The sequence below is a fragment of the Akebia trifoliata genome, chromosome 3 (genome assembly GCF_017979445.1).
Source record: "Akebia trifoliata isolate Shusen 1 chromosome 3, ASM1797944v1, whole genome shotgun sequence".
In the NCBI taxonomy this organism is placed as follows: Eukaryota; Viridiplantae; Streptophyta; class Magnoliopsida; order Ranunculales; family Lardizabalaceae; genus Akebia; species Akebia trifoliata.
The window spans coordinates 32108134-32132797 of NC_141377.1; the positions used below are offsets into that span (position 1 = coordinate 32108134).

The 24664-nt window shown below is 36.1% G+C and overlaps 2 protein-coding genes across 5 annotated transcripts; one reads left to right on the plus strand and one right to left on the minus strand.

Annotated features, from left to right (window-relative positions):
- Positions 1–3183: 3183 nt before the first annotated feature.
- On the plus strand, positions 3184–15407 carry FBP7 (F-box protein 7). Of its 4 annotated transcripts, XM_086434414.1 has the most exons (12): positions 3184–3460; positions 3974–4051; positions 4489–4601; positions 4772–4888; positions 4972–5068; positions 8728–8798; positions 9791–9844; positions 9965–10066; positions 13424–13479; positions 13685–13928; positions 15023–15110; positions 15206–15407. In XM_086434414.1, exons 1-11 carry the CDS (start codon positions 3451–3453, stop codon positions 15080–15082), a joined length of 1002 nt encoding a protein of 333 aa, XP_086290540.1. In that variant the 5' UTR covers positions 3184–3450; the 3' UTR covers positions 15083–15110; positions 15206–15407. The 4 variants fall into 4 exon arrangements, with proteins under 4 accessions (XP_086290540.1, XP_086290539.1, XP_086290542.1 ...); XM_086434413.1 differs by having other exon boundaries at positions 3185–3460; positions 15023–15407; XM_086434416.1 differs by having other exon boundaries at positions 3186–3366; positions 15023–15407.
- A 936-nt stretch (positions 15408–16343) lies between these two features.
- Positions 16344–23369, minus strand: LOC147406405 (Acyl-CoA N-acyltransferases (NAT) superfamily protein). Its single transcript, XM_086434417.1, has 2 exons — positions 23080–23369; positions 16344–16623 (listed from the first exon to the last, which is right to left on the minus strand). The coding sequence occupies exons 1-2, from the start codon at positions 23332–23334 to the stop codon at positions 16549–16551; spliced, it is 330 nt and encodes a 109-aa protein (XP_086290543.1). The 5' UTR covers positions 23335–23369; the 3' UTR covers positions 16344–16548.
- Positions 23370–24664: the final 1295 nt, after the last annotated feature.

Sequence of the window (24664 nt, forward strand, 5' to 3'; positions counted from 1 at the left end):
CCTCTCCCATTATTCTAAAAACAGAAACGTGAGAAGGAAAAAAATAATAATAAAAAAAAATTTAAAGAAGAACAAATGGAAGAGAGAAAAAATAGAAAAGTTTTTTTCTTATAAGAGTAGAGCTTCTCCTCTACACGTTGCTCTAAGGCCCTTTTCTCTATCTGAGCCTCTCTTCTTCCCAACTCTCTCTCACGTCCCCACTTCCCCTCTTTCATCTTCGAAAGCAACCAAAGAAAAAAAAAAAGAGAAAAGAAGAAGAACAGGGAAAAAGGAAAATAGACTTATCTAGATTGCTGCCACCATTGCTGCGCTCCCCTTTCTTCACCACCTTAAACGCAGCCGTCGCTATCTCTGCATACCCTCCTCTCTCTCCCCAATGCCATTGCTGCATTCTCCTTTCTAAAATGTCATAGTAGCAGCCACGTACAGCCTTATTCTCATCTTTTCAACACCCAAAACCATCAGCAACTCACTATCCTTCTTTTCCTCCTTCGCTCACACACACCACAAAGCAATCGTTGCTCCACCTTCTTCAACTAGCACCCCTCTCTCTTAGCCATCTCCTTCTCTCAAGCGATCTTTATCTTCCTTTCATTTTTCATTCACAATATTCCAGTCCGTCCCTATAGGCCCACCCTTCATGTTCTTCTTTCCTCTTCAGTCTTACTTCAATTATCAGATCACAACGATGGCCATAGCTCGTCTCTCAAACGCTCAGCCAGTCACCAAACAAGTTCCAGAGTTTTGCATCTGTTAACCCTTCTCTCTTCCAAACACTGATACACGGCATAATAAGTGGAAGCAAAAAAGGAACGAAAGAAAAAAAAAAAGAATAAAAGGGTCATTTGTACACCAAGAACCACCAAAGTTGGGAAGAGAAGAGGGTGTTCTCTTTATGATCTATGTGTCCTGAAGGAATCCACAGCGACCATGATCACCATTGATAAGCCGTTCGACTATCGAAAATAATACCAACACAGTATAAATGATCTTGGCTAGCTATTTTAGCATTTTGGTGATTGTGTGTTAAAAAAAACATTCCCATGAAATAAATGCATAAGCGAGTCGACTCACTCTTTTGAGGTGGGACCATTGAGCTTAAAATGTTTTTCTAAAAAAATTTAGTGGAATTGCTGAGTTTGGGGCCTTTTTTGTGAAATTTTATATTAAACTTAGCTAAGTCAACTAATTGATTTCGAAATCATAGATACGACAGTCAAGTATGGATTTTTTCACGAGATTCAGTCAATGGGCTGATTTATTGATTTGTTAGATACATAGAAAGATTAAAAATGATTTTTTTTTATATATAGAAATACACGTGAATTAACTCACTGATTTCGTGAACATAGGGGCGTGAAAATTTATTTTTCTTTTTCAAAATGTCATCAATGAGTCGATTCATTGATTTATGTGCACGTGATTGATTTAATTTTTTCTAAAATGTGATCCTAATCAATTCACTGATTTTTGGTGCCACGTAAACCTTATCAATCGTGAGATTACACTATGCGAAATTCGAAGAATTAACCTTATCAATTGTGAGATTACACTATATGAAATTTGAGTGACAAAAGAAAGTTTTGAAAAAATCGTAGATTGCCAATTTTGGAGATTCACATAAAATCGGATTTTTCATGGATTTGGTGATTTTCTTAAAATCATAATTTTCTATTCTGAAAAATTAATATTTATAAATAGTTGTTAATTTAGAAAATTTAATATTCATAATTTTCTATTTTGAAAAATCATTTTTACAAATTTCTAATTTGAGACTCGTTATATGTGAAATTTTCTATTTTAAAAAGTTTATTTTTTAAAATTTTTAATTTGGAAATTCATCATATATTTATAAACTTCTAATTCAGGAAATTTCAAATTTCTAGTTTAGAAACCCATAAGTTGTCAAATCAAAATTTTCATATTCACAATTTTTCAATTTAGAAAATTTTCATAAATTCCTATTTTAATTAATTGAAAAAGTATTTGTGAATGTCGATTTTAATTAAAATATTGCCATGTGAACTTTGGAGCATAAGTTAGAATTAAGACTTTTTCAAATATTTTTATTTTTGTGCGAAATTTGAAAAATCATGTAATATTTGGGAGAATATTTGCCATAAGATTCGTTTAGTACATTTGATATAAATTGATGATGATGGGACCCTAGCTTAACTTCAGTGTTGACTGTAGGATAATTTGGATCGTAGTAGAAATCGGTTATCTCGATTGGGTGGATTCGATGCCTAACCCCTTCCGAAACCTATAATATGACCTCTTACCCATTTCTCTTACTCGTGGATCAATCCGATCCATTTTGGAATTATTTATGATTCCTCGACCTAAACTAGGTGGTGACTCCTTATTTCCTAAAAATCCTCAATTTACCAATTGGACCCCTATTTACTATTTAATGGAAAACGGGTCGAGGCGATTTCACTACCTCAATTCATTTTTTTTTACTTATTCATTCTAACAAGTGTGAGAGATCTTTGTATTACTTGATACATGATCATGTTTTTTTTTTCATGTGAATAGCAAGGTTTCCTCATACCCTTTTAGTGGGACTAATCCTTATGGCCACACGCCTTGATCCTATAAAAATTTCCCAAGGGTAAGTTAAGAGGTCATCCAATTATAAACGCACAATTAGAGGGAGCAAATTTTTGTCGCTAGTTTTACTGCTGCCCCCCCCCCCGCGGGGGGGTTAACATGCTAGTTTTGATTATTCAATACTTAGTTCTATAAAAATATAATTGATTATACTACAATCGTAAATAGGGCAATCACTGGATCTTGTCGAGGATGATCTAGGACCAATACAATAATGATCGGATTGGTTCCTTGTCAAATCAATTTTAATTTGGTATGATCCAAAAGCAATTGTGTGCAGCAAATCAAATCAAAATCCGATTTGATATACAAAATATAAATAAATTTCATATATATTGAAAATATATATATAATACAATTTACATAATTCCTCGCATTTTATTGGATCCAGCTTGTTTGGATTGGGAACTGGTTGATCCAAAACCGATCCAATACGTTATCGAGATCCAAAATTATTTGATTGGTTGGATTGAATTTTGGGTCTGATCCAATCCATTGACAGCGTGATAGATTGATTATTGGTACAGAATATGATACCCCACCTATTTGATTATTGATGAGGACTGAGGATTGATGTTGTCATCTTGAAGAGGCTCTGAAGATGTTGGAGGCTCTGTCTCCAACGAAGGTTTGAAATATGGTGATATTTTCCACAACAGATCTTTAAGAACAATCTGTATTTCTCCTCCCATCTCAGCCGTTGTTGGACACAAAAGTCTCCAAGGTCGTTGGTGGCTAGCAAAATCCGCTTAGGTTATGTTTCCTAATTTCCAGGCTTTGTTTTTCTTTGATTTTCTCTGAAATTTGTCAGAAACAACATCTGGATCTCCAATTTTCATGACTTCAGGTAAAGTTTTTTTAATTTAAAAAAAATCTCCTTTTTTCACTAACCCATATTGATTCACTCGCCAATTCAGGTAAATCATGCAAAAACTTAGTTTTTTTACACGATATTCATCTATTATTAAACCATTGGATTCGAATTCATCGGTTTTCACTATCTAAGTATAAATTATTTCTCCGAAATATGTTGAATTTTGATGTGAAATTTCACTGATCAGTTTTATTTCAATTTCACCTGTTTTGGCATTGGGGTAGTGATTTAGTCCCTGAATTATGTTGAAATTTGATATCAGTTTTGGGAGAATCTGAAAATTTTCTATTTTGTACATGATACCCATTCCTTATTTTAATGACTTAGACTATTTCACAATTTATTCCCTGAGTTCTGTTGAATTTTGATTTGGGTTTTCGAAATTTCAGAAGATTTGATTTCTACATGAACAGATAGATGTAAAGAACTGTTTTTACATTAATGTTTTGTGTCCTTACATTTTTTATTTTATTTTATCTATTGCAGACTTTTCCTTGTCGATTCCAGGGGAGGTTGACCACTTGAGAAGAGCACGGTTCCTCGTTACACAAAGACCCTGGCTTGGTATGTCCTGAAAAATACTACATTTGAGTATCGACTTAATTTACTTTTCAATCTATTTCATCTGATTCCCCTTTTTTTATGGATGATACCATTCTTTTCTTTCAGAAGATGATCAAAGTGATTTTGGCACATGGATTATATTTGAATACTAGAGTTTGCCCATGCCTACGGCAGGGGCATCCTCTTTGTGGTTTAGGGGGTGAAAGAGGAAAAACAATATAGGAAGTTGTAGGGTGTGGTATCAAGGTGAAGCTTGTCACATGTGAAGATGCTGTGGTGGTAAAATTCATGAACCCATTGGGTCTGCCACCTTAGCTCCGAATGTGTGGGGGAAATAAATGCTTTAGAAAACATGTCCCCTAGCCTAATCGTGAATTTATTATCATTCTTCACTAGCCATTGCATGATACTCATGTTTTGTTGTGTTTATGTTCCAGATCTTTATGGCATTAATGTTAGACCAGTTGCTCCTTTCGGAAGTACAAGTAGTAAACCATATGTTGATCCGGCGCTACTACACCGTTGTTTGCCTGATGAACTTCTCTTTGAGGTATTTTATCTAAGTGGTTTAGCAATTAAAATATTTCCTAGTTTGCCATCCCTCTTAAAGTTGAATTCTTTTAGATGTTTTGGATGAAACTTTTCATTTACACCATCCAGATATATTCTTTCAATGATGGAGTTCTATAATGTACTGACATAACAGATGTTCATATGCAGATATTTGCTCGAATGACTCCATATAGCTTAGGGAGGGCAGCATGCGTTTGTCGAAAATGGCGATATACAGTTCGTAATCCTGTGTTTTGGCGTGGTGCATGCCTAAAGGCATGGCAGGTAAATAATATCGTTGTTTTGAAATTATTATAGAATATCATGTATTATCGTCTAAGCTGAAATCCAAGAACCCTTTTGTGAAGGTCTCTGGAGCAATGGAAACTTACAAGATATTGCAGTCTAAATATTATGGTTCGTGGAGGAAAATGTGGCTCTTACAACCAAGGATCCGGACTGATGGTAAGGCTTAACTATATATGAATTGTATAAATTTTAACCATCAGGCCTAAGGTATTTGTGCACTCTCTAAGTTTGATCTGGATCATGCTTATCAATATGGATTTCTTCATTCCAAAATTGATCACAGACAAGTGTAGAAAGTTAAAAAAAAAAATGAAGAGAGATACATAACAGAGGGATAAACTCTCACTTCTATGGAGTTGGCTCAGATGATGATCGAGAGGGATGTGAAACTGAATCTCACTTCTATGGAGGCCTGAGAGTTGGAGTCACACCAACCTCGAGCTTGTAGAGGACGGAACCGACATATCCAAGGAAGCTTCACACCTCACGGCTATAGTCTCCATAACTGCCAAGTATTTATTTGTATCCAACTTCACAAAATAAGGAGTATATAGGTGTACCCGTAGATAGGCTTGGAGGCAAGCTTTGAATCCTGTACTCAATTAGGAATCATAGTCTAAGACTCATATTTAGAACTTGATTGAAATCACACCAAAATAGTTGTCATTACATTGTATCATTTCTATAAGGAGAATAAATAAACCAGGTGCTTATCAGAATTAAGTGCTGAAGCGGGTATTTTTAAAAAAAGCCCCCACTTCACATTTAATACAATTTTGAGTTTCGAGGATTTTTGTTGGATTAGTTGATGTTTGATGAAATTAAACTATAGACCCTACCCTCTACCTCGTTTACATATTTGTTGTTAGTTGTTATTTTTATGGATATTGAATTGTTAATGTCACTTTAATTATTGGTTAATGGTTTTTAATTGAATATTGTGACTTTTTTACTTGAATGTTGCTGGTTAATATCAATTTTAGTGTTGGTTAGTTTAGTTAAGATCTACTTGAATAATTTTTGGTACATGGTTTTGAGTTGACTTAATGCCTTGCATCATATTATCTTCGTAGTGCCATATGTATCTTTATTTTTTTTGTTTTTTTTTTTTATTATCATTATTTTTATTACAACATAAAAAAATTGAAACATTATTTTTGTTTTTTTCCACTTAAGCCTTGTATGGGCCCCAACCTGGGACTCATTGGGGTCCTTGTACCGGCCTAGCAATTTTAACAACCTTCATTACAACATTTGGTTTTTTTTTATAAAGCTTGGACCCATAGCTTAGTTGGTTGACACATTGCTATGCAACTTCAAGGTTATGAGTTCAAGTCGGCCTTAGTGATCTGATGGTGCTGTGTGGAAGGCCTTCACTCAACGGATAAAAATTACTCTAGGGATAACAAGCTGATTTTCTCTAAGAGTTCATATCGATAGGAAGGTTGGTCAGCTCTTCACCACCAAGGGCTGTAGTATGTTCCAAGGGTTGGGTTGTTGCCAATTAAAGCGATACGTGAGGTGGGTTCAGAACATCGCTTCTTTTGCATCTCCTTCGTTCCTATCGAAACTCAGTTACTCTCAAGTACATTGACCCTCGCTTTAGCTTCTCTTTCATCTCCAACAAGAAAATGGATGTGCTAACGCGCAACAGTGGTCTATGGTTAAACACTCTTGGAGTTGCTTGTTATGATCATGTACAACTACATAGTGAGCTTCCCCTTCCTTCCCTTTCAGAGATAGCCAATTGGGGATATTGATTACTCTGTTGTTATTTCATTCGATTGATTATCAACAGGGTTTGGGTCACCAGGAAAGAGAAATGGAGGACTTGATCATCGCACTGGGGAGAAGAGCAGTTGTTAAGGCATTCGATTAAGTAGATCCAGGAGAGGGGATAAGGAGTTGAGGCAGAGAAATAGAGGTAGCTGGTACTTGCTTTCAATATTTCCATTTTCCCTGGTTCCACCTTCAAATGTTCAAGAGTTGTTCTTGATCTCAAGGATTAAAATGATGAAGTTGAGGGACCAGGGGAGGTTTTCGAATCCTTGGGTGCTCATTGTCTATCGTGTTTTCTTCTATTTGCTCAGAAACAAGAGACATGGATAAAGATCCAGGGGTCTCACTGCAATTGGGCCAGAGCCTGGTGAATTGAAAGCTTGACCATATGATTATGTGGATTTGTTTTGCTTAATCTTCCACAACAGTTCCATCATACATTATTGTTTTTCTTCGAGTGCTAGGTCTCACCCTGTGTCTCATGCTTCATAAAATATAGATTTTCTGTGATTTGGTTTTCCAAGATGAATTATGGGCTTTCCAAGAAGTGTTGGAATGCATAATTTCTGGTTGCAGTTGAAAGCTAATTTGATAAGCTTTTCAACCCAAAGTCCAAGATGATGTCATTCTGACAAAATTTATGCACCTCTTTTGAAATATTACTTGGTTTGTTCGGTACTTTTCATGCAAGTAAATTGAGTTAGTTTTCCAAGAGTGCAAGAGTTATGCAAGGATTGTTATTCAATGTAACATAGACTATCTAGTTGTTACCAAAAGGGTTGTGGTAGTAAGGAGAGCCCTAGTAGGGACTTTGTTTTTTCGATCGATCCTATTAGTGACTTATTAGGTTTATTATGGGGGTTTTCAGTTGAATCAGAGTGGATAACCATGTAACCAAGTTTTACAAATAGTCTTGAATATCCAATTCGAATGCGTATTTTTAACTTATTCTAATACTTTGTGAAGGTTAGTTTCGTTATTTCCTTTTTGGACTCATTGGTGTATACTTTTGGGCATTCATCGAAAGGATCAATTACTTCGAATTTGACCTTTGGAAACAATATTTTATTATTTCTTCATTCGAAGTGGATCCTTATTCTATTTCTAGATTCAAACCCTAGGGCTAACCAATTAATTACAAATAAATAAATAAATAAATAAAAGAATTTTCAATTCTTTATCATTTTGTGTTCTTTCCCAACTAGTTCAAATATTGAAATCAAGAAGTCACAATTGGTCAAGTGATATGATCCATTCACTGATGAAAGGTTAGTGTCACAAATAGGTCCTTGTGAGGGCATATAGGAAGAAAGGTCTTTATGTGTGAATTAGTGAATCAGATTCAAGTCCGTTTAACCCAATATTTCTCGCTTCACATGTCCCACACTGAAAACATCTGTATGCACTCCTGATTTGGTTGATGCTCCCAATGCATTAGGATGTTTCTTTCTAAGTGTTCCCGCTGAGGGTTTTTACAAGTAAATCGCCCATTCTTAGTTTGGCACGAAAAGGACTCTCCAAATGTGAGCTGATTAATCAGATTTGAACCAATGTCCTGGTCAACACACATGTGAAATTGACATGGTGGCATTTTACAAGAAAAATTTAAGATATAAAAAATTTAAGTGAACAGCTTCATTTTTTTTTCAGTTTCTTTATTGATTTATTTGCAACAAGAGAAGATTCGTTCCATTGAAGAAAATGTGCCAATTGGCAAAAATAACAAAATGACTCTTCTGGTAGAAAACCCATGTTCACTTAAACCCATTAATCCATGCCTGCTTTCTAATATTGTATTTCAGTGTTTGTTGATACCATGTCCTCGGTTCAAACCCCTTGCTTACTTTCTTGCTAACACACTAGCTACTTAATTCCTGTCCGGTTGAACATAAAGCTTTTTTTTATCATCTGCTGTATGGAACATTGATTGCATTCTTTTGCACCTATTTGTGGAACCAATCGAGCTGAACATGGAATTTGTGCTTCATAATACTTCATTCCTTTATTTTTATGTATCTTCATTTCAATTGCTGCAGGTCTTTATGTCAGCAGGAATACCTATATTCGTTCCGGAGTTTCACAGTGGAATTATGTTGCTAATCATGTGGTATGCTGCATCTCTATATTTTCTTTATTAAAGTGGAATTCCGTTTGTCACTGTTTCTTTTACATTAAATTGCGGGCCTGATGGAGAGTTATGTCTTGTTGACAACCGGTGTAAAATTTTTCCACCTGACAAGAGTCCTGATCATACATTCCATTCAGTGACTTTAAACCGAATTGAATAGAGAAACATGATTTGTTTAGCCAACCCCAAATTTTGGGGACTACTTTCATGTCTGGTAAAATGATTGTTCAAATTATTTTAACAATTATAGAAGTAAGGCAATTTGGAACTTAATTATAGAACGAATAGGGGGAAGATAAAGGTTATAAAGAAGAAAGCTGAGAGGAACAAAAGCAGGCTAAACAACTTTGATGATTGAGTCCCATTCTAACGCTAAATACTCACAAAGTATGCCTTTGTATTCAATGTGTATCGCTACCTATTGGAACAAGAGGCCTTTAATGGGTATAGTAATTTTATAAATCTCTGCATAAAATGAAAGCACATGGGGATATGGCCTTACCCACCAGGGGTTAGCTGAGATGGTAAGGGTGATTGGGTATGCTCCCCAAGTCACCCCTTCGAGTCTATATGTCCCTCCACATCAAGTGGTATATTGAACTGTTGTCACGTGCGGCCCGCCAAAGCAAAAAAGAAAATGACAATCTCTTAAGCCTCTTCTTTTATCGTTTGTTAAAAGCTGAACGAAAAAATGAAAACAGAACAAAAATTGGGGGGGGGGGTTAAAACCTTTCTAAGAGCTGGAATGTTGGATTGTTTGGAATTTTGTTGGTATAACATAATATTGGATGGTTCAGATTGGTGGCAGTTTTTCATATTTGACCGATAACAGCCAATCTAAGATTTGACAATTTATAGACTTCAGGACTTTTTTAGGCATTCTTTTGCGCAAAGGAAAGAATAATAACCACACTTCATTCTCTTCTTTTTCAATTCTTCCATAGTTTCAAGTGCTTTTTCTGCTATTGTAGGTCTGCTATTACCGTTACATAAGGTTTTATGCTACCGGGAAGTTCCTTTACAGGGTAGGTATGCAATTTCCATAACTACAGGAGGTTCATCTACAAAATTTCTTTCTTAAATCTCTTCCATATGTTAATTTACTAAAAGTATCGTGTATTACTGTATATGATCTCAATTGTTAGAATTCTTCTCAAATTGTGAAAGACGTGGCAAAATCCATGAACATCCGTGCATGTAAAGCTGCTGGCATTTTTAGTGGCCACTACACATTGTCAGATGACAAGGTCTGGTTTCTTTCTTTTCGCAGTCTCTTATACGATTTTCATTCCATATTGTGTAATCCTACACCACATTTTTTATTATTGAATTTTCATTTAAGGGCACGCAGAAGGCCTGTATCTTCACTATTAACATTGAGAGCTGCTACTGGCACCCCAACTTTTACTTATTACACCCCAATTAAAAAAATTAAATTAAATTTTGTTTAGATGGTGGGGTGTCAATAGAAACTCTCTTTTTGTTTAGATTTCTATTAGCTAGATTTAGGGTTTTGTATGAGCCTAATCCTAATTGTAAACAACTGCTGAAGTTGTTTGAATGTGTTTTAATCTGAACCAAACTTTATAATGTTTGAATGGTGTGTTTTAATCTTTAATTAGGGTGTAATAAATAATTTAAGAAATTGGAGTGTAATAAATAAAAGTTGGCTTGCCAATAACAGCTCTCTTAACATTTCCTCTTCCACATAGCATCACTCAATTCATTCACTTTTGATATCATCTACTATTCATCAGATGCTAATATTTTTCTTTGTTTACAGGTTGAAGCTGCCCTCTTATCCCAGGCTTGCGTACTGTGTTGAGGATCCGCTTAAGGTTTATCATTTAGTTTTGCTGTCTGCAACACAAATTTTTCATGGAAGTAGAATAATTTTATATTTTTCAACATTTAGGCTGGGATTTATCTGTTTTTATTTTTACTAATCTTTAAGACCATGTTGTTGTAGAGAACATAGAACTTTAACAAAATCGTTGTAGCGGAGGAGGAGACTATACTCTCTAACCATTTATATGCTTTCTTCTGTAGTGGCTCGCTTAAGCTGATAAAGCCTATGTAACAGGTTGAGAGAGGAACCACAGAAGGGGCGAACAATCGGATGGATCTCCTTTCCCTTGTGACAAGTGGTGTGAATGAATGATAATGAACTTAATAGCCATGAAGACGATGTGCTTGGAGTTGTTGAAGGGTGGCAAGAGGATGAGACACACAACCCCGATGTGCCTGCAGTCTCGCACAGGAGGGGGTTAACTGCTTTTGTCTTTGTTCCGTTTGAAGAGGTATTCCGCAATCTTCTTACTGAGTACTCCATAAATTATGCGAGCTGCTATTGGCACCCCAACTTTTACTTATCACACCCCAATTTCTTAAATTGTTTATCACACCCCAATTAGAGGTGTTAAAAACACACCATTCAAACAATACAAGGTTTGGTTCAAATATTATCTCAACATTACAACACTCATTCAAACAATTTCATTAGTTTTGTTTACAGAAGGCTTATGATCATGTAAGTTGGGACTTCTTAGAGTATATGATGGGGAGGATGGGTTTTGGAGGAGGTGGATCAGTTGGATAATGAAATGCGTTACAACGGTGTCTTATTCGATTCTGGTCAATGGGAGTCCGGCCGGTTACTTTAGAGGGTCGAGAGGGTTGAGGCAAGGAGATCCTTTATCTCCATTTTTATTTCTTAGTATAGCCGAAGCCCTAGGTAGGTTATTTAAAAGAGCAGTTGAGTTAGGTAAGTTGTCGGGTTTTAGGGTGAATAACGGTCCTTTGATTTCCCATCTTCAATTTGCGGATGACACATTAGTTTTCCTGGATCATTCGAAGGACCAGGTGAGGGTGCTTCGAGTTTTATTGTGTTGCTTGGAGGCTATGTCAGGATTACATATTAACTTACAAAAGAGCAAGCTTTTTGGGGTAGGAGAAGTGGAAGATATTTATTTGATGGCCACAACTTTGGGATGTGGGTATGACTACCTGCCCACGTCCTACTTGGGCTTACCTTTGGGAGCACCCTATAATAGCAGTAAAATTTGGGACGGGGTGATTGAGCGATTGGAGAAAAGGTTGAGTACGTGGAAGGCCAATTACCTTTCGAAAGGAGGGAGAGTAACTTTAATCAAAAGTACCTTAACTAGTATTCCAGTTTACTTTCTCTCGTTGTTCACTCTTCCAAGATCCGTCGAGATCAGATTAGAAAGGCTCATGAGGGATTTTTTGTGGAATGATAAGAATGGCAAGAAGAAGTATCATTTGGCCAGATGGAAAGTGATTTGCAAGCCAAAAAAGAATGGTGGGGTTGGGCATTAGGGGGCTTAGATTAGCTAATAGAGCGCTGCTAGGAAAGTGGCTTTGGAGGTTCGGTGAGGAGAGGGGTAGTTTGTGGAGGAAGGTTGTTATGGCTAAGTACGGGGGGAGAGAGGGTTTGGCTGGTATATAGCGGTGAGTCTAGAGATTCGTATGGTTGTTGTGTGTTTGGAAAGGAGTTTTGAAGTGAGCAAGGATTTTGAGAATGGGATTAGGTTCAAAGCGGGGTTGGGAGACAGAATCAGATTCTGGGAAGACAGTTGGTGTGGTACTTCGGATGCTAGCGACTCAATTTCCGTCTTTGTACGTTTGTTCTATGAAAAGAATTCGTAACGAGACCGGCGCTACCTGGGATTTGGGGTTTAGGAGACACTTTAATGATTGGGAATTAACTGAAGTTACATCTTTCCTTGATCTCCTGCATACGACTCATCTCAATGAAAGCGAGGGCTAAGAACTTGAGATTCTCTGTCAGGTCCTTCCATAAGTGGCTCATTCCTGTTGCTGAGCATTCGGTGCGGTTTCTATCATTTGGTTCAAGTCAATTCCCTCTAAAATTTCCTTTTTTGTTTGGTTGGCTTCTCTCGGAAGGATTCTTATGACGGATAATTTAATAGCTCGAGGTTGGATCACCCCAAATTGTTGTCCTCTTTGTTTGAGGGAAGGGGAATCTGTTGATCATATCTTAATTCATTGCTCATTTTCTTTTAGTATTTGGTCAACATTCCTAGGTCTTTTTCGTATTAGTTGGGTCTTCCCTCGGAAGTTCTCTTCCTTACTAGTAGAATGGACCAGTATCGATTTCCATGACAAAAAACGTGTCCTGTGGGACTATGCTACCTTCGGCTATTGCTTGGGGGGTTTGGAACGAGAGAAATAACAGGGTGTTCAATAGCAAGGTTAGAAGCTCTCATTCAGGATTCTTAGAGATCCTGGCTTGTTATACTGGTGGTCCAAGCAGAACATGGAGTTCGCGGGAGTTCTTTTGATGACTTTGTTTTTAGATGGAACTCTTTGTGCATTAATTGAGACTGTAATTTGTTTCTTTTTCTTTTTTGTGGTGCGTGTGGGAGGCTCTCTCGGTCTCCTTGTTCTTTATTTTGTATTTTTCCTCTCATTAAATATGATACTTTTCAAAAAAAAAAAAAAGTTGGCTTGCCAATAACAGCTCTCTTAACATTTCCTCTTCCACATAGCATCACTCAATTCATTCACTTTTGATATTCATCTACTATTCATCAGATGCTAATATTTTTCTTTGTTTACAGGTTGAAGCTGCCCTCTTATACCCAGGCTTGCGTACTGTGTTGAGGATCCGCTTAAGGTTTATCATTTAGTTTTGCTGTCTGTGACACTAAATTTTTCATGGAAGTAGAATAATTTTATATTTTCATACATTTAGGCTGGGATTTATCTGTTTTTATTTTACTAATCTTTAAGACCATGTTGTAGAACCATAGAACTTTAACAAAATCGTTGTAGCGAGGAGGAGACTATACTCTCTAACCATTATATGCTTTCTTCTGTAGTGGCTCGCTTAAGCTGATAAGCCTATGTAACAGGTTGAGAGGAACCACAGAAGGGGCGAACAATCGGATGGATCTCCTTTCCCTTGTGACAAGTGGTGTGAATGATAATGAGCTTAATAGCCATGAAGACGATGTGCTTGGAGTTGTTGAAGGGTGGCAAGAGGATGAGACACACAACCCCGATGTGCCTGCAGTCTCGCACAGGAGGGGGTTAACTGCTTTTGTCTTTGTTCCGTTTGAAGAGGTATTCCGCAATCTTCTTACTGATTACTCCATAAATTATGCGAGCTGCTATTGGCACCCCAACTTTTACTTATTTACACACACCCCAATTAGAGGGTGTTAAAACACACATTCAAACATTACAAAGGTTTGGTTCGAATTATTATCTCAACATTACAACACTCATTCAAACAATTTCATTAGTTGTTTACAACTATTATTAGGCTCATATACAATCTTAACTCAAAAAATAGAACTAGAAAGTTTCTATTGGCACTCTTAACTTTTACTTATTCTTAACCAGTTACTTATCTTCTTTATTTTTTTATTTTGGGTGTAATAAGTAAAAGTTGGGGTGCCAATAGCAGCTCTCTAGCTTATGGATTCCGACATTTTCATTCTTTCCAAACTCTGGAACTAGGATGGGACAAATGTACCCAGCTTGTATTTGCTGTTTTTTTACTTAAATCTAGCAACTTTAATGCAGTGTTTAGAATATTGGACCAATTTGGAGGTCCAGACTGGTCCGACCAGTTTTTAATTAAGCCAATTCAGTAAATGTAGGTTTTTGTGGACCATTTTAATACAGAATTTTGAAACGGCTTCCTTTTCAAGATATAATTTTTTGGGATTTGGAAAGTTTCTTTGATGTTCAAACTTTATAAGTATTTCGAAGTAATTTAAGGGAAAACACATTATGTTTTTAAATTCTTTAATAAATGTAAATCTGTCCAACCAAATTGAACCAAGGTCCACTGGTCCAACCAATTTGACAAATTTTCAGTCCAATAAACGCACGGCATCTGTTTTCATGAGAACTGTCCAGTAACAATTGAAAATAAATCTTCTTTGTTTCTCTAAAAAATTGATTGTGAACTTGGAAATGTGAGGCTATGTTGTTCGAAGTGATTCTTCAGCTATCCCATGTATCCTGTGTTTGTTTTTAATTACATTTCTTTTTTAAGCCAAACATCGCAATAATTATTAAAGGTGAAACCCAGTCTACTTTATGCTTTTCAGATGCCATGTTCAGATTTTTCTTTTTCTTCAAAAAAGAGTAATTGGCATCTCAGAGTGGTGTGAGCCATGAACACCTTTTTCATGTGTTTGTTACAGGTGGAAACATCGGTTTTGAATCTCCCCGTGGACAAGATGGACTATTTTTTACCAGGCTGATACTTGTATCTGTGACATCATTCGCCTTGTAAAATATGCTTCTTAACATCCTCTAGTATTAGCCCTTCTCATTTATCTTTATTTATTTTGTGCTTTTCTTTGTATATGTGTGACATTTTGCAGATGTGAAACCTATGCCAAGGAACTCGTCATTCTGGTGTTTTTTTTTTATTATAAAATCTTTCCTGTATATATAGGTTTATATTATCAAAACAGATGGTAATGTTGTGTTGTATTTCAGTTCTTCAGTTCCATTCATCATAGTTTCTATGTTTGTTATATTTGAAGAGATAAAATATTTTTTCCTTATCTCACATTGTACCCAGGAATTGCGTCGACCTGACCATCCATTATTAACCATGCTAACACGTCACATTATACTTGTTCCTGTTTACCAAGTCCTATGTTGTAGATCGGTTTATTCTCCTAATTCTTCAAAGTTTAGCCTTGGTAGTGTTTATTTATCCATTACATTTTAAAGGTTTTTTTTTTTTTTTTGTATGAAGGTGATCAAATTCATGTAAAGAAGAAGTTATATTTAGAGTCCTGCTATCCCACACTCGTTCAAGGGAGAGAAGTGAGCAAGCGAGCATGATAATCTATCATCTTCAGAACTTCAAAAATCAGTGATAATCAAGCTTTAAGAAAACCCTTAATTTTTTTAACCTAAAAACCCATACTCTTTACTTCCCAAAACCCCTTTCTTTTTTAGGCGGAGAGAGGGGAATGTGTTTTTTCAATTATGCATCAAGATTCATATAGAATCCAACAGTGATCACATCCGTTCCAACACTTCTCTCCCACGAATGAGCATGGGATGGTCTGACTCTTATATCTATGTCTGTTTTTTGAGTTTTGGATGTTAAAATTCCTGAAGGGACCACTCTTGCGAATTTGCTTAAGGCTTTGTAAGATTTTGTATCAAAGTCAGGCTGAGGGCTGGATTTGGAACACTGAAGGGATGCCACTTTTTGAAGAAGAGGAATAAATCAATGGATTTTGATCCCAATCCTCTTATTGATAAGAAAACATGAAGTTGTTGCTTTTTAATTCTCTAGTGAAACCCAAAATTGAATGATTGATCTATGAGAAACGGCAAATCATTGTTTCAAAACCATGAAATCTAATTTATTTGTAGGGGGTCTGTCTGCATATCACCTTGATGAAGGACAAATTCAACATTTTAATTTTAGAAACCTAAGTCTCCACATTTACTATTCATGATGTTGAGCCAAACACTATCTCAACTAGTCCCATTCCATAACCACAAAACACTAATTTGTTACCAGCAAGAACAGATGTAGACATAACTTCCCCAAATAAGTTTACAAACACTTGCACAATATACTAGCCTTAAGTTGAATAAAGATGCATGGATGAAGACTTGATTATGATTCTACAAGATCTTTTATGAAAGTGATTCATTTGTCGCTATTTCACAGAAGATTTCTTGTCTCATCAAGTGGTCATATATTAGATTTTGGATGATCCTCAACATAAACGAGGGAGTTCCAAGATGGGTTTCGTGGAAGAAATGTGTCCTGCAAGGAAAAACATTCAACAAATCAGAGTAATTCTATCTAAAGCCAAGCCACTGAATGAAACAAATTATCAAGATTCATGTTATGAGATGATGAAGGTTTTGGACCTGACAACCCTCCTCTATCCAAGCATGGGACCCATGATTGTAGTGCAACAGACATATGCATAAGAAAATTCCAGAATTTAATTAACATGAGATATATTTTGATAGATAATAAAATCGGAAAGATCTTTGGTTTCAGAAATAACCTAATTATGAGATCTTATGAGAACCATAGGAAATATCTCAAAAATTACTGCTAAAGACCAACTAAGAAGTAATACTTCCTACTAAAGATCAAAGTTCTAAACCATCTTAAAGATCTATCCAAAAACCAGCCAACTGTTGTATCTCGACTTCACGATAAACTCCCCTCCAAGACACCATAGTATTCTTAGGGTTCTGCTAGGTGGATCTTCAAATTCCAAGTTCATTTTGAAACACCAATATGTTTATTTGGACCAAGTTCAATGCCGTGGCTTTGGATCTTCAAAGCTGAGTGATCATAAGCCACTCTTGTTACATGTGGCCACTTGATGCCATTAGACTTCATCCTGCTCTCTTTTTTTTTTTTTTGTAACTATTCTAGGAGTGAAACGTAACATATTAATATTAGTTTCAATTGATGGTATTAACATCGTTTTGGATAACTTCGTGACCCTAAGTCCATAGGGGCCTAGCTTGTATCCCACCCAAAGTTTGCATTCATCATTTAATAATCGGCCCTTGAGAACGAGAAAATGTAATAGACCCACTAAGAGCACCATTATGAGAATGCATCGACCACCACGTGTGGTGAGAGGTAATTTTCAGGTGGTAGAACCACATGTCAGCCTTTTAGATATTGTGCTATGTAAAGCTGCACATAATTCCCTTGTTTTCCAACCCATTTCATATTACCGTCTTCATGGGGTGCACTCAGCAGTAAATGTATTGTGTTCCCGAGAGTATTTGTTCAGTCTACTTTCAAGTGCATTCAAGTGTACATGAAATTTGGATTGCATCTAGTGAAAAGGAAAAGCATACATCGTGTCCCTCATCCATTACCAGCTAACAGGCAACAATGTTCAAAATAAACTTGTCATACTAGCTAGATCCAGCAATCAAAAGAACAATTTGAACTCCGTTCAAATTACACCATGTATAACTTCATATCTTGAATTACAATAAATAACGATGACCACATGTAAACTAAACGTAAAAGATTGTTATTTCTCCAAAGGATGTCAGAGAATACCACCTATTATGTTAGACTACAGTGACAGATCGAACGCTTCAAGTGAGAAGCACATATAATAAGATAATTCATCTAGTCCGGAAAGAATGATATGGAGATCGCTGCATATGCCACGCAATCGATAGTCTTTTACTCTACTATTATGGAGTTAATAGAGATTTCAGTCTTTGTATGAGGGTATTTCTATTACTCAACTTATCTTAATATAATAATAAGTTCCTAGAGACATGAGATCAATTCATCCACTTCTCTATTCTTCTCTTCTCTTTCTTTTTTCTCCTCAATCGAAGCTTAGAGTTCATGATTTGCAACTTCACGAACATCAATAAATAACAATAATACAAAGTGCCAGACACACTAACTGGATGAGTGCAGTGAAGGTCTTGGACAAAATGATTAAAGATTTTTTTCGGGAGTGATTTAAACGTAAATCCAAACTACCATTTGGTTGATTGGAAAATAGTGCATTCTCCTAAAATAGTGGGAGGGCTAGGCGTTGGCAAGATTAAAGTGGTGAATATAACTTTGTTGAGTAAGTGGTTGTGGAGAGTGGGACAGAGGAGAGGTATTTTGAGAAAAATGATAGCGGGCAAGAAATCTAGGTCGGAGTGGCTAGTCAATTCATGTATTTTTTGTATCCAATGCGTGGAGAAGTATTTTGAATGTGTTCCCTGAATTTGAGAAATTGAGTACATTTTAAGAGGTAAGGGTGACAGTTTGTTTCTGGAAAGAGCATAGGTGTTGTGAATCCACTCACAGAAATGATTTCCCTAATCTTTACTCCCGGTCTCTTAAAAAATGTCATCTTGTGCAGAACTTCATGATTTATTTTGGAAAGGTATATCTTGGGATTTTGGTTACAAAAGGAACTTGAATGATTATGAAGTTGACCCCAATGTGACTGTCACTCTCCCTTGTTTGTTGATAGACAATCATGGTTCAAAACAGAGATGATTCATTATGGTCTGCCTATTCATCTTTGACTCCATGCCAATTGTCACATCACTCAATTGTGTTCGTTTGGGGGGTTTGATATTCCAGGAAGCTTTTTTTGGCCTAGACTGCCTCTTTAAACAAAATCCTTACCATAGACCATTTGATTTTTTTTTCATTTGTAAAGATAGTTGTGAATTAGTTAACCATATCTTCATGCATTCTAAGTTTCCCTATTTTGTTCAATTTCTTTTCTTCATTTGAGATTAGTTAGGCTCTTCCCAGGTTGATGTTGAACTCTTTAGTTGTCACATCAATGACTTCCTCAAAAGGTGTAGATTATAGAGGACCTTAAGTCTATAATTATATAGGGCCTTTGGAAAGAAATGAATAGCAGGGCGTTTGATGGGAAGGAAGATGGAGGCACAATCTATTGCCCACAATATTTATGCATTTGATTGTTTAGTGGGTAGTGCCAAAGTGTTACGCCTCAAGGCTTTGGCTAGTGAGCGCCTCACGCCTTAGAATTTAAAAATGATGGTTGGAAAAACTCCCATCCAAGTTTAATATAATAATGAAGCATTTATTTAGTGTGAGGCATATGTATACCAATGCATATTGACTACATACACACACCACACCATGTCAAGTTGGGCAAACCACGTGCTTGCATGTGGGCCATGTGATCAGATTTTTCCACCCATATAGCATTTTCCCCCTGTTGTTTAAGATAGTCATTAGCACTTTTTCATCCTTTTGTGGTTTACTTTCAATCTTATAGCGTTGGAAGCATGGGTTAAAATATTGAATTGATTGAATGTTTTAGTTTTTGAAAAAAACGATAGGATATCGGCCGACAAATTTGGTACAAACCGATACATTCCTCTACATACTTGATACATGCCCGAAACATTCAATGTTTCATATCGGTCTTGGCCGATACCAATACGTATCAACCGATACATTCTGATATTTTAAACCATGGTTGGAAGAACTTCCCATTCCATGTTTAAATGTAATGAAGATTGCTTTAGTGTGGGCCTGAAGGGCATCTTGCATATGTGAATGCAACACACACTGTGTTGCGTTGGTTGGGCCAGATGTGCTAATGCCACTTGTATGATCCAATTACGCCACCCCTACTAACATTTCGCCCATTATTGTCAATGATAGTCATGTTGTTCTTTGCTTGCACCTAGCAACTCTTTTTAAACAAATGATGGAGAAGTGAGATAAAATACAAGAATCTTTCTTTTCAGAAAAGGGGAAAAACAAAAGAATCACCACACGGTCCCTATTAACTTAAAGAAGCTTATGACAAAATACCTAGAGAGTTAAATCTGTGAGTAATGAGATAGAATCCCTAAACAAATATGTTAGCATCATTAAAACCTGTGCTTAAGAGATGACAACGTGAAAAACAAATGATAGTGAGACAAATGAGTTACCAGAAACAATGGGTTTATGACGAGGATAATCCTAGGTCCATATTTTTTTTCTCTAGTTATAGATGAAGTAACTGCTCACATTTTCCTACAAGAGTTCATGTAAACAGACTCAAATGACCTCATCACCATTTCTCCAATGGCATGAATGTTGTTGGGCACCACATTATACTAGCATCATCCTTTCTTGACTATTAGAGATGGCAGGGATGTTTGACCATGAGTGCTTCAATCACAATTGACCAAGTTTGCCCTTTCTATTAGAAATAAGGTTAATTATTTGAGAGATGATCCCAGGACCATGCCTTAGGAAGCAGAGGTCCTGAGTTCGAATCACTTCACTCCTTGTTGGGCACCACCTTGGTGCTTTAAAAGGCCAGGTGCACAAGGCATGTGCTAGAAGTGGTGACAGGCGTGTCCATGGGATTAGTCGGACTAAGTCTAGATAACCATGTATCAAATATATATATATATATATATATATATATATAGATAATATGTGTCATATATATATATATATATATATATAAGTCGGACTAAGTCTAGATAACCATGTGTCAAATATATATATATATATATATGTGTGTGTGTGTGTGTGTGTGTGTGTGTGTGTTCCAAGACTAGCATGATGTTCTCAAGAATTCGGCAATACTAGTCAAATTCACTATTTTCTAAAGAAAACAATTATTGTGTGAGGTCGTTGCAATTTTCAAGGGCTATCCAATTTGAGTGAAGTAATGTAGTTTGCACCTTCTAAGAAAGGGATTATGATCATCGCAGAGCTTTATTTTCCTTAACTTTTGTCAAAGTATTTTTCTATCACTTCTAGGGTTTTTTAGATGGTCTTGGTCATTGTTCAAAATCTCGTACCAAGACATTGCCTCGTTCAAGGAAAAAAACTGAAACAATCTCAACCCATACGTTACAAGAAAAAATAAGGCAATTGAGACAACTTGAAACACTCCTCCAATGTCCGCTCCAATTCACCACAAAAATTGCAACATCTCGGCAGAGACATTCGAAGATGATACAAAATTTTAAACCATTGTATTAGTACTAAAATTATCCATGAGCCGCTTCATTAGGACCCTCCAACAAAGCATTGAGCTAGCGAAAGCTAATGGTGCCACTCCAAAGTTGTTCTAAAGACGTTACAAACTATCTTGGAAACCCCAATAATAGTATTAATGGGACCCTCAAAGCTCTCTTTCTATCTATCTATCTATCTCCTTCCCTATGCACTTGGGAAATTTCACATTTTTTTATGCTAGCTAAGACATCTTTTCTCCCTTTGTCAAAATCCAAGAAAATATTTATGAATGTTCATCTCATTTTCTCAAGTAATATATGATTAACACATTGAGACCACTTTTGGGTTTTTCTCCCATCTCTCTCTAAGATAAAAAAGAAGAGAGTTATGGTCCATGTGTTGTGCGCCACTTTAAGAGGTTACAAAGGATTATTCCCTAGCAAATTTCAGGATATTTTGAAGTGTGATTATTCTATTGGTGCTATGTTTGGGCTTAGCAAAGAACCTTATTCATTTATTCTAACCCCTCAAGCTTTAGGAGGTATTGTAAGTGTTTTTAAATAATACTCAAATCGTATTTTCCTTGTGATTTAACCCTCTATGTTGAAGGGTTTTCACATAAACTTAGTTTTCTTCCTATATGGGTAGTTATTTTCTTGGTTTCATTTGTATTCTTGACTCACATAAAGACTAAGAAGTTGTGTTTCCCCGACACCTAAGAGTCCTATCATTTTCGTCATTGTGCTTTTTTGTTTGTATTGGAGAACAATTTCACACATTGGGCAATGTGTTCCAAAAGGTCTTTCGATTGATCGATCAATATCTCTCTCTCTCCTCTTCTTGATGGAAGAACTTAATTTATGAACAACTACCTATAACTAAAATCAATAGCTAAACATTCAAGCCAAGAACCTGAGACCACAATCTAATCAGATTTCAAAGCAACGAAGTTGATACAGATATGTAACAGGAAACAAATTATAATTCCAAAATCCGCAAAAGACCCATCAAAATTCAATATATTTATAGATAAATTATGGTGCATAAAACCAAGAAATGGATACTATGATGCCCGTGTTAGCCCCGATTCTCTACTACCCCTTTTTTTTCGCACACATTTACAAACCTATTTTTTCGGATCCCCTATAGTGGTCCACTTCGTCTCAACACGTTTCTTATAGTTAAGAAACGTGACCCACTTCAGATCTGGTTTTGTGGCAACGAACCAAAACGTGGTCGAGTGCTTGATGGAAGCCTCGACCAAGTTTGGTTATAAAAAGAACTGTTTGGTCCCCAAAACTACTCACTCTCTCAATCTCCTTCATTTTTACACCATCTAAGGAGTGAATCAGAGTTTTGGAAGTACCAAATCGTGATCGACAGATCTGCAGCGTAAGAGGATAAAAATCAATGGCTGGAGGTTTTTATTTATATGGATTTTGGGCATTTTTTTCAGATTTGATTCTCTTGATTTTATTTCCGCATTTATTTTGAGAATCAATATTTAAGATTCAGATTTAATCTTACAGCCCGAACACAGAAATACAGATGGCCCAAAAAAAAAAAAAAAAAACACCCATTCGAAATCCAACAAAAAGAAATAAAAAATAAAAAATCCAAGAAATAACAATAAAAATTACCCATTAAGATTCACCCCTAATTAAAGTCGCATATCATCATGTAAATCAAAAACCCAGATACCAAAGAAGGAAAAATTGACCTTAATTTCATTGAAAATAAAATCAAAATGGTGGCGTTAGTTTAACTTACGGAGACGTAAGAGCAGGATGGAATGACAGACAAGGAATGAGATTTGGAGTGATTGAAAGCTGAGATGCAAAGATGGGAAGCGAGGCCTAGTCCTCTCTTGCTTGATGGAACGAAGGTGTGAACGATATCCATGACTTTCCCTCCATTTCTCAGCTCGTACTGTAAGTAAGCTTCCTTGTCTTCCGTTTCAAACCTTCGTTTTCTCTCATTCCATACGATGTTCGGAACCTCTGCTCCTCCTCCAATCGTTGCCATCTGTCTCTCCCTCTTCTCTCTCTCTCTCTCTCTCTCTCTCTGATGTCATAAGAAATTGTTCGGAGATTTCGAAGTCCGAGACGTCTCGCCCGATTCGGTATGGACTCGTCCGAGTTTTAAAACCCTCTCAAAAATCCGAATGGACCAAAACTGCCCGCCACAACCCGTACGAACGATATACTTTTCTCATTGTTGAACGAGACGTCTCAAACGTAACGGAAAACTCGTCCGAGACGACTCGGTCTCGGACGAGACGTCAAAACAAGGTTTAAAACCACTCACAAAGTTAAGGTCTCTATTATGATTTGACAAAATAATTATATAATTAAAAAAAAACTGATTTCTTTAGAAAAATGATTTCCACGATAGAAATAGAAAAAAAATCGAAAATGTTGTATTTAATTTTGCTGGTGGAGAAAATCATGAGAGAGCATAAAGAAAGGAAGTTGTCTTGAATAGAAAAAAGTACACCCAAAAATCTCATTTTCTAGAGAATAATTTTCCATGCTCGACCAATTGCTTTGCTACTTGCTTTGGTGGACTGGCTAGTATGTTTCAGAAATCAAGAATGAGACACAACCAACGTCTTCTTTTCTACTAAGGTTTCGATTTAGTCAAGCCTGCTTTAAATATTAATAGGAAAAGTAGTGGCCTCAAAACAAGTTTGAGGTTCTCCATCAAACGAACAAACTAAGGTGGTGTTTGTTTGTGCTATTTTTTAACGTTTATTGTTGAAAAAAATTAAATTTAGTATTTTTGTCAAAATAGCGCGTTTGTTTACTCTATATTTTCAGCGCTTACTACTGAAAATAAGTGAAAAAAATTCAACACTATTTTGATGCTGAAAAAAAGTGCTGAAACGGTAAGCACTTCGTTTTTTTCAACACGGATAAGTATGCCCTTTGTTTTTTTTAGCATGGACAAGTATGCACTTATTCTTAAAAGGATATTACCTCTGATATCCCATTGATAAGTATATAAACACCCCACAAATTAATTAACCCACACCATGACTAAATTATTTTGTCTTATATGAGTTAAAAGTTTTGGAATGAGTTGATTTTTGATGAGGATGATCTTTACAATAAGGAGATCATCCTCACCAAAAATCAACACATCTTGAAACTTCTAACCCTATCAAAACAAGTTCAAGAACCGTATATCATCCCTTTTTTTAAAAAAATTATTTTTGACGAGTTAGAAGTTTCAAAATGGACTGATTTTTTGAGGATGATGACTCTAAACCATATAGACCATCCTCAAAAAATTTGCTTTAACCCATATAAAACAAAAAAAAAAAAAAAAAATGGCTATAATGTGAGTTGCCCTT

What these genes read in the sequence shown, in the direction of transcription:
- FBP7 (XM_086434414.1), top strand. An exon ending in ATTATGTTGCTAATCATGTG is followed by an intron (nt 8,799 to 9,790) that starts GTATGCTGCATC and finishes CTGCTATTGTAG; the next exon opens with GTCTGCTATTACCGTTACAT. An exon ending in ACACATTGTCAGATGACAAG is followed by an intron (nt 10,067 to 13,423) that starts GTCTGGTTTCTT and finishes CTTTGTTTACAG; the next exon opens with GTTGAAGCTGCCCTCTTATA.
- LOC147406405 (XM_086434417.1), bottom strand. Translation starts at nt 23,334, where the DNA reads ATGGCAACGATTGGAGGAGGAGCAGAGGTTCCGAACATCGTATGGAAT. An exon ending in CATCCTGCTCTTACGTCTCC is followed by an intron (nt 16,624 to 23,079) that starts GTAAGTTAAACT and finishes TTTTCCTTGCAG; the next exon opens with GACACATTTCTTCCACGAAA.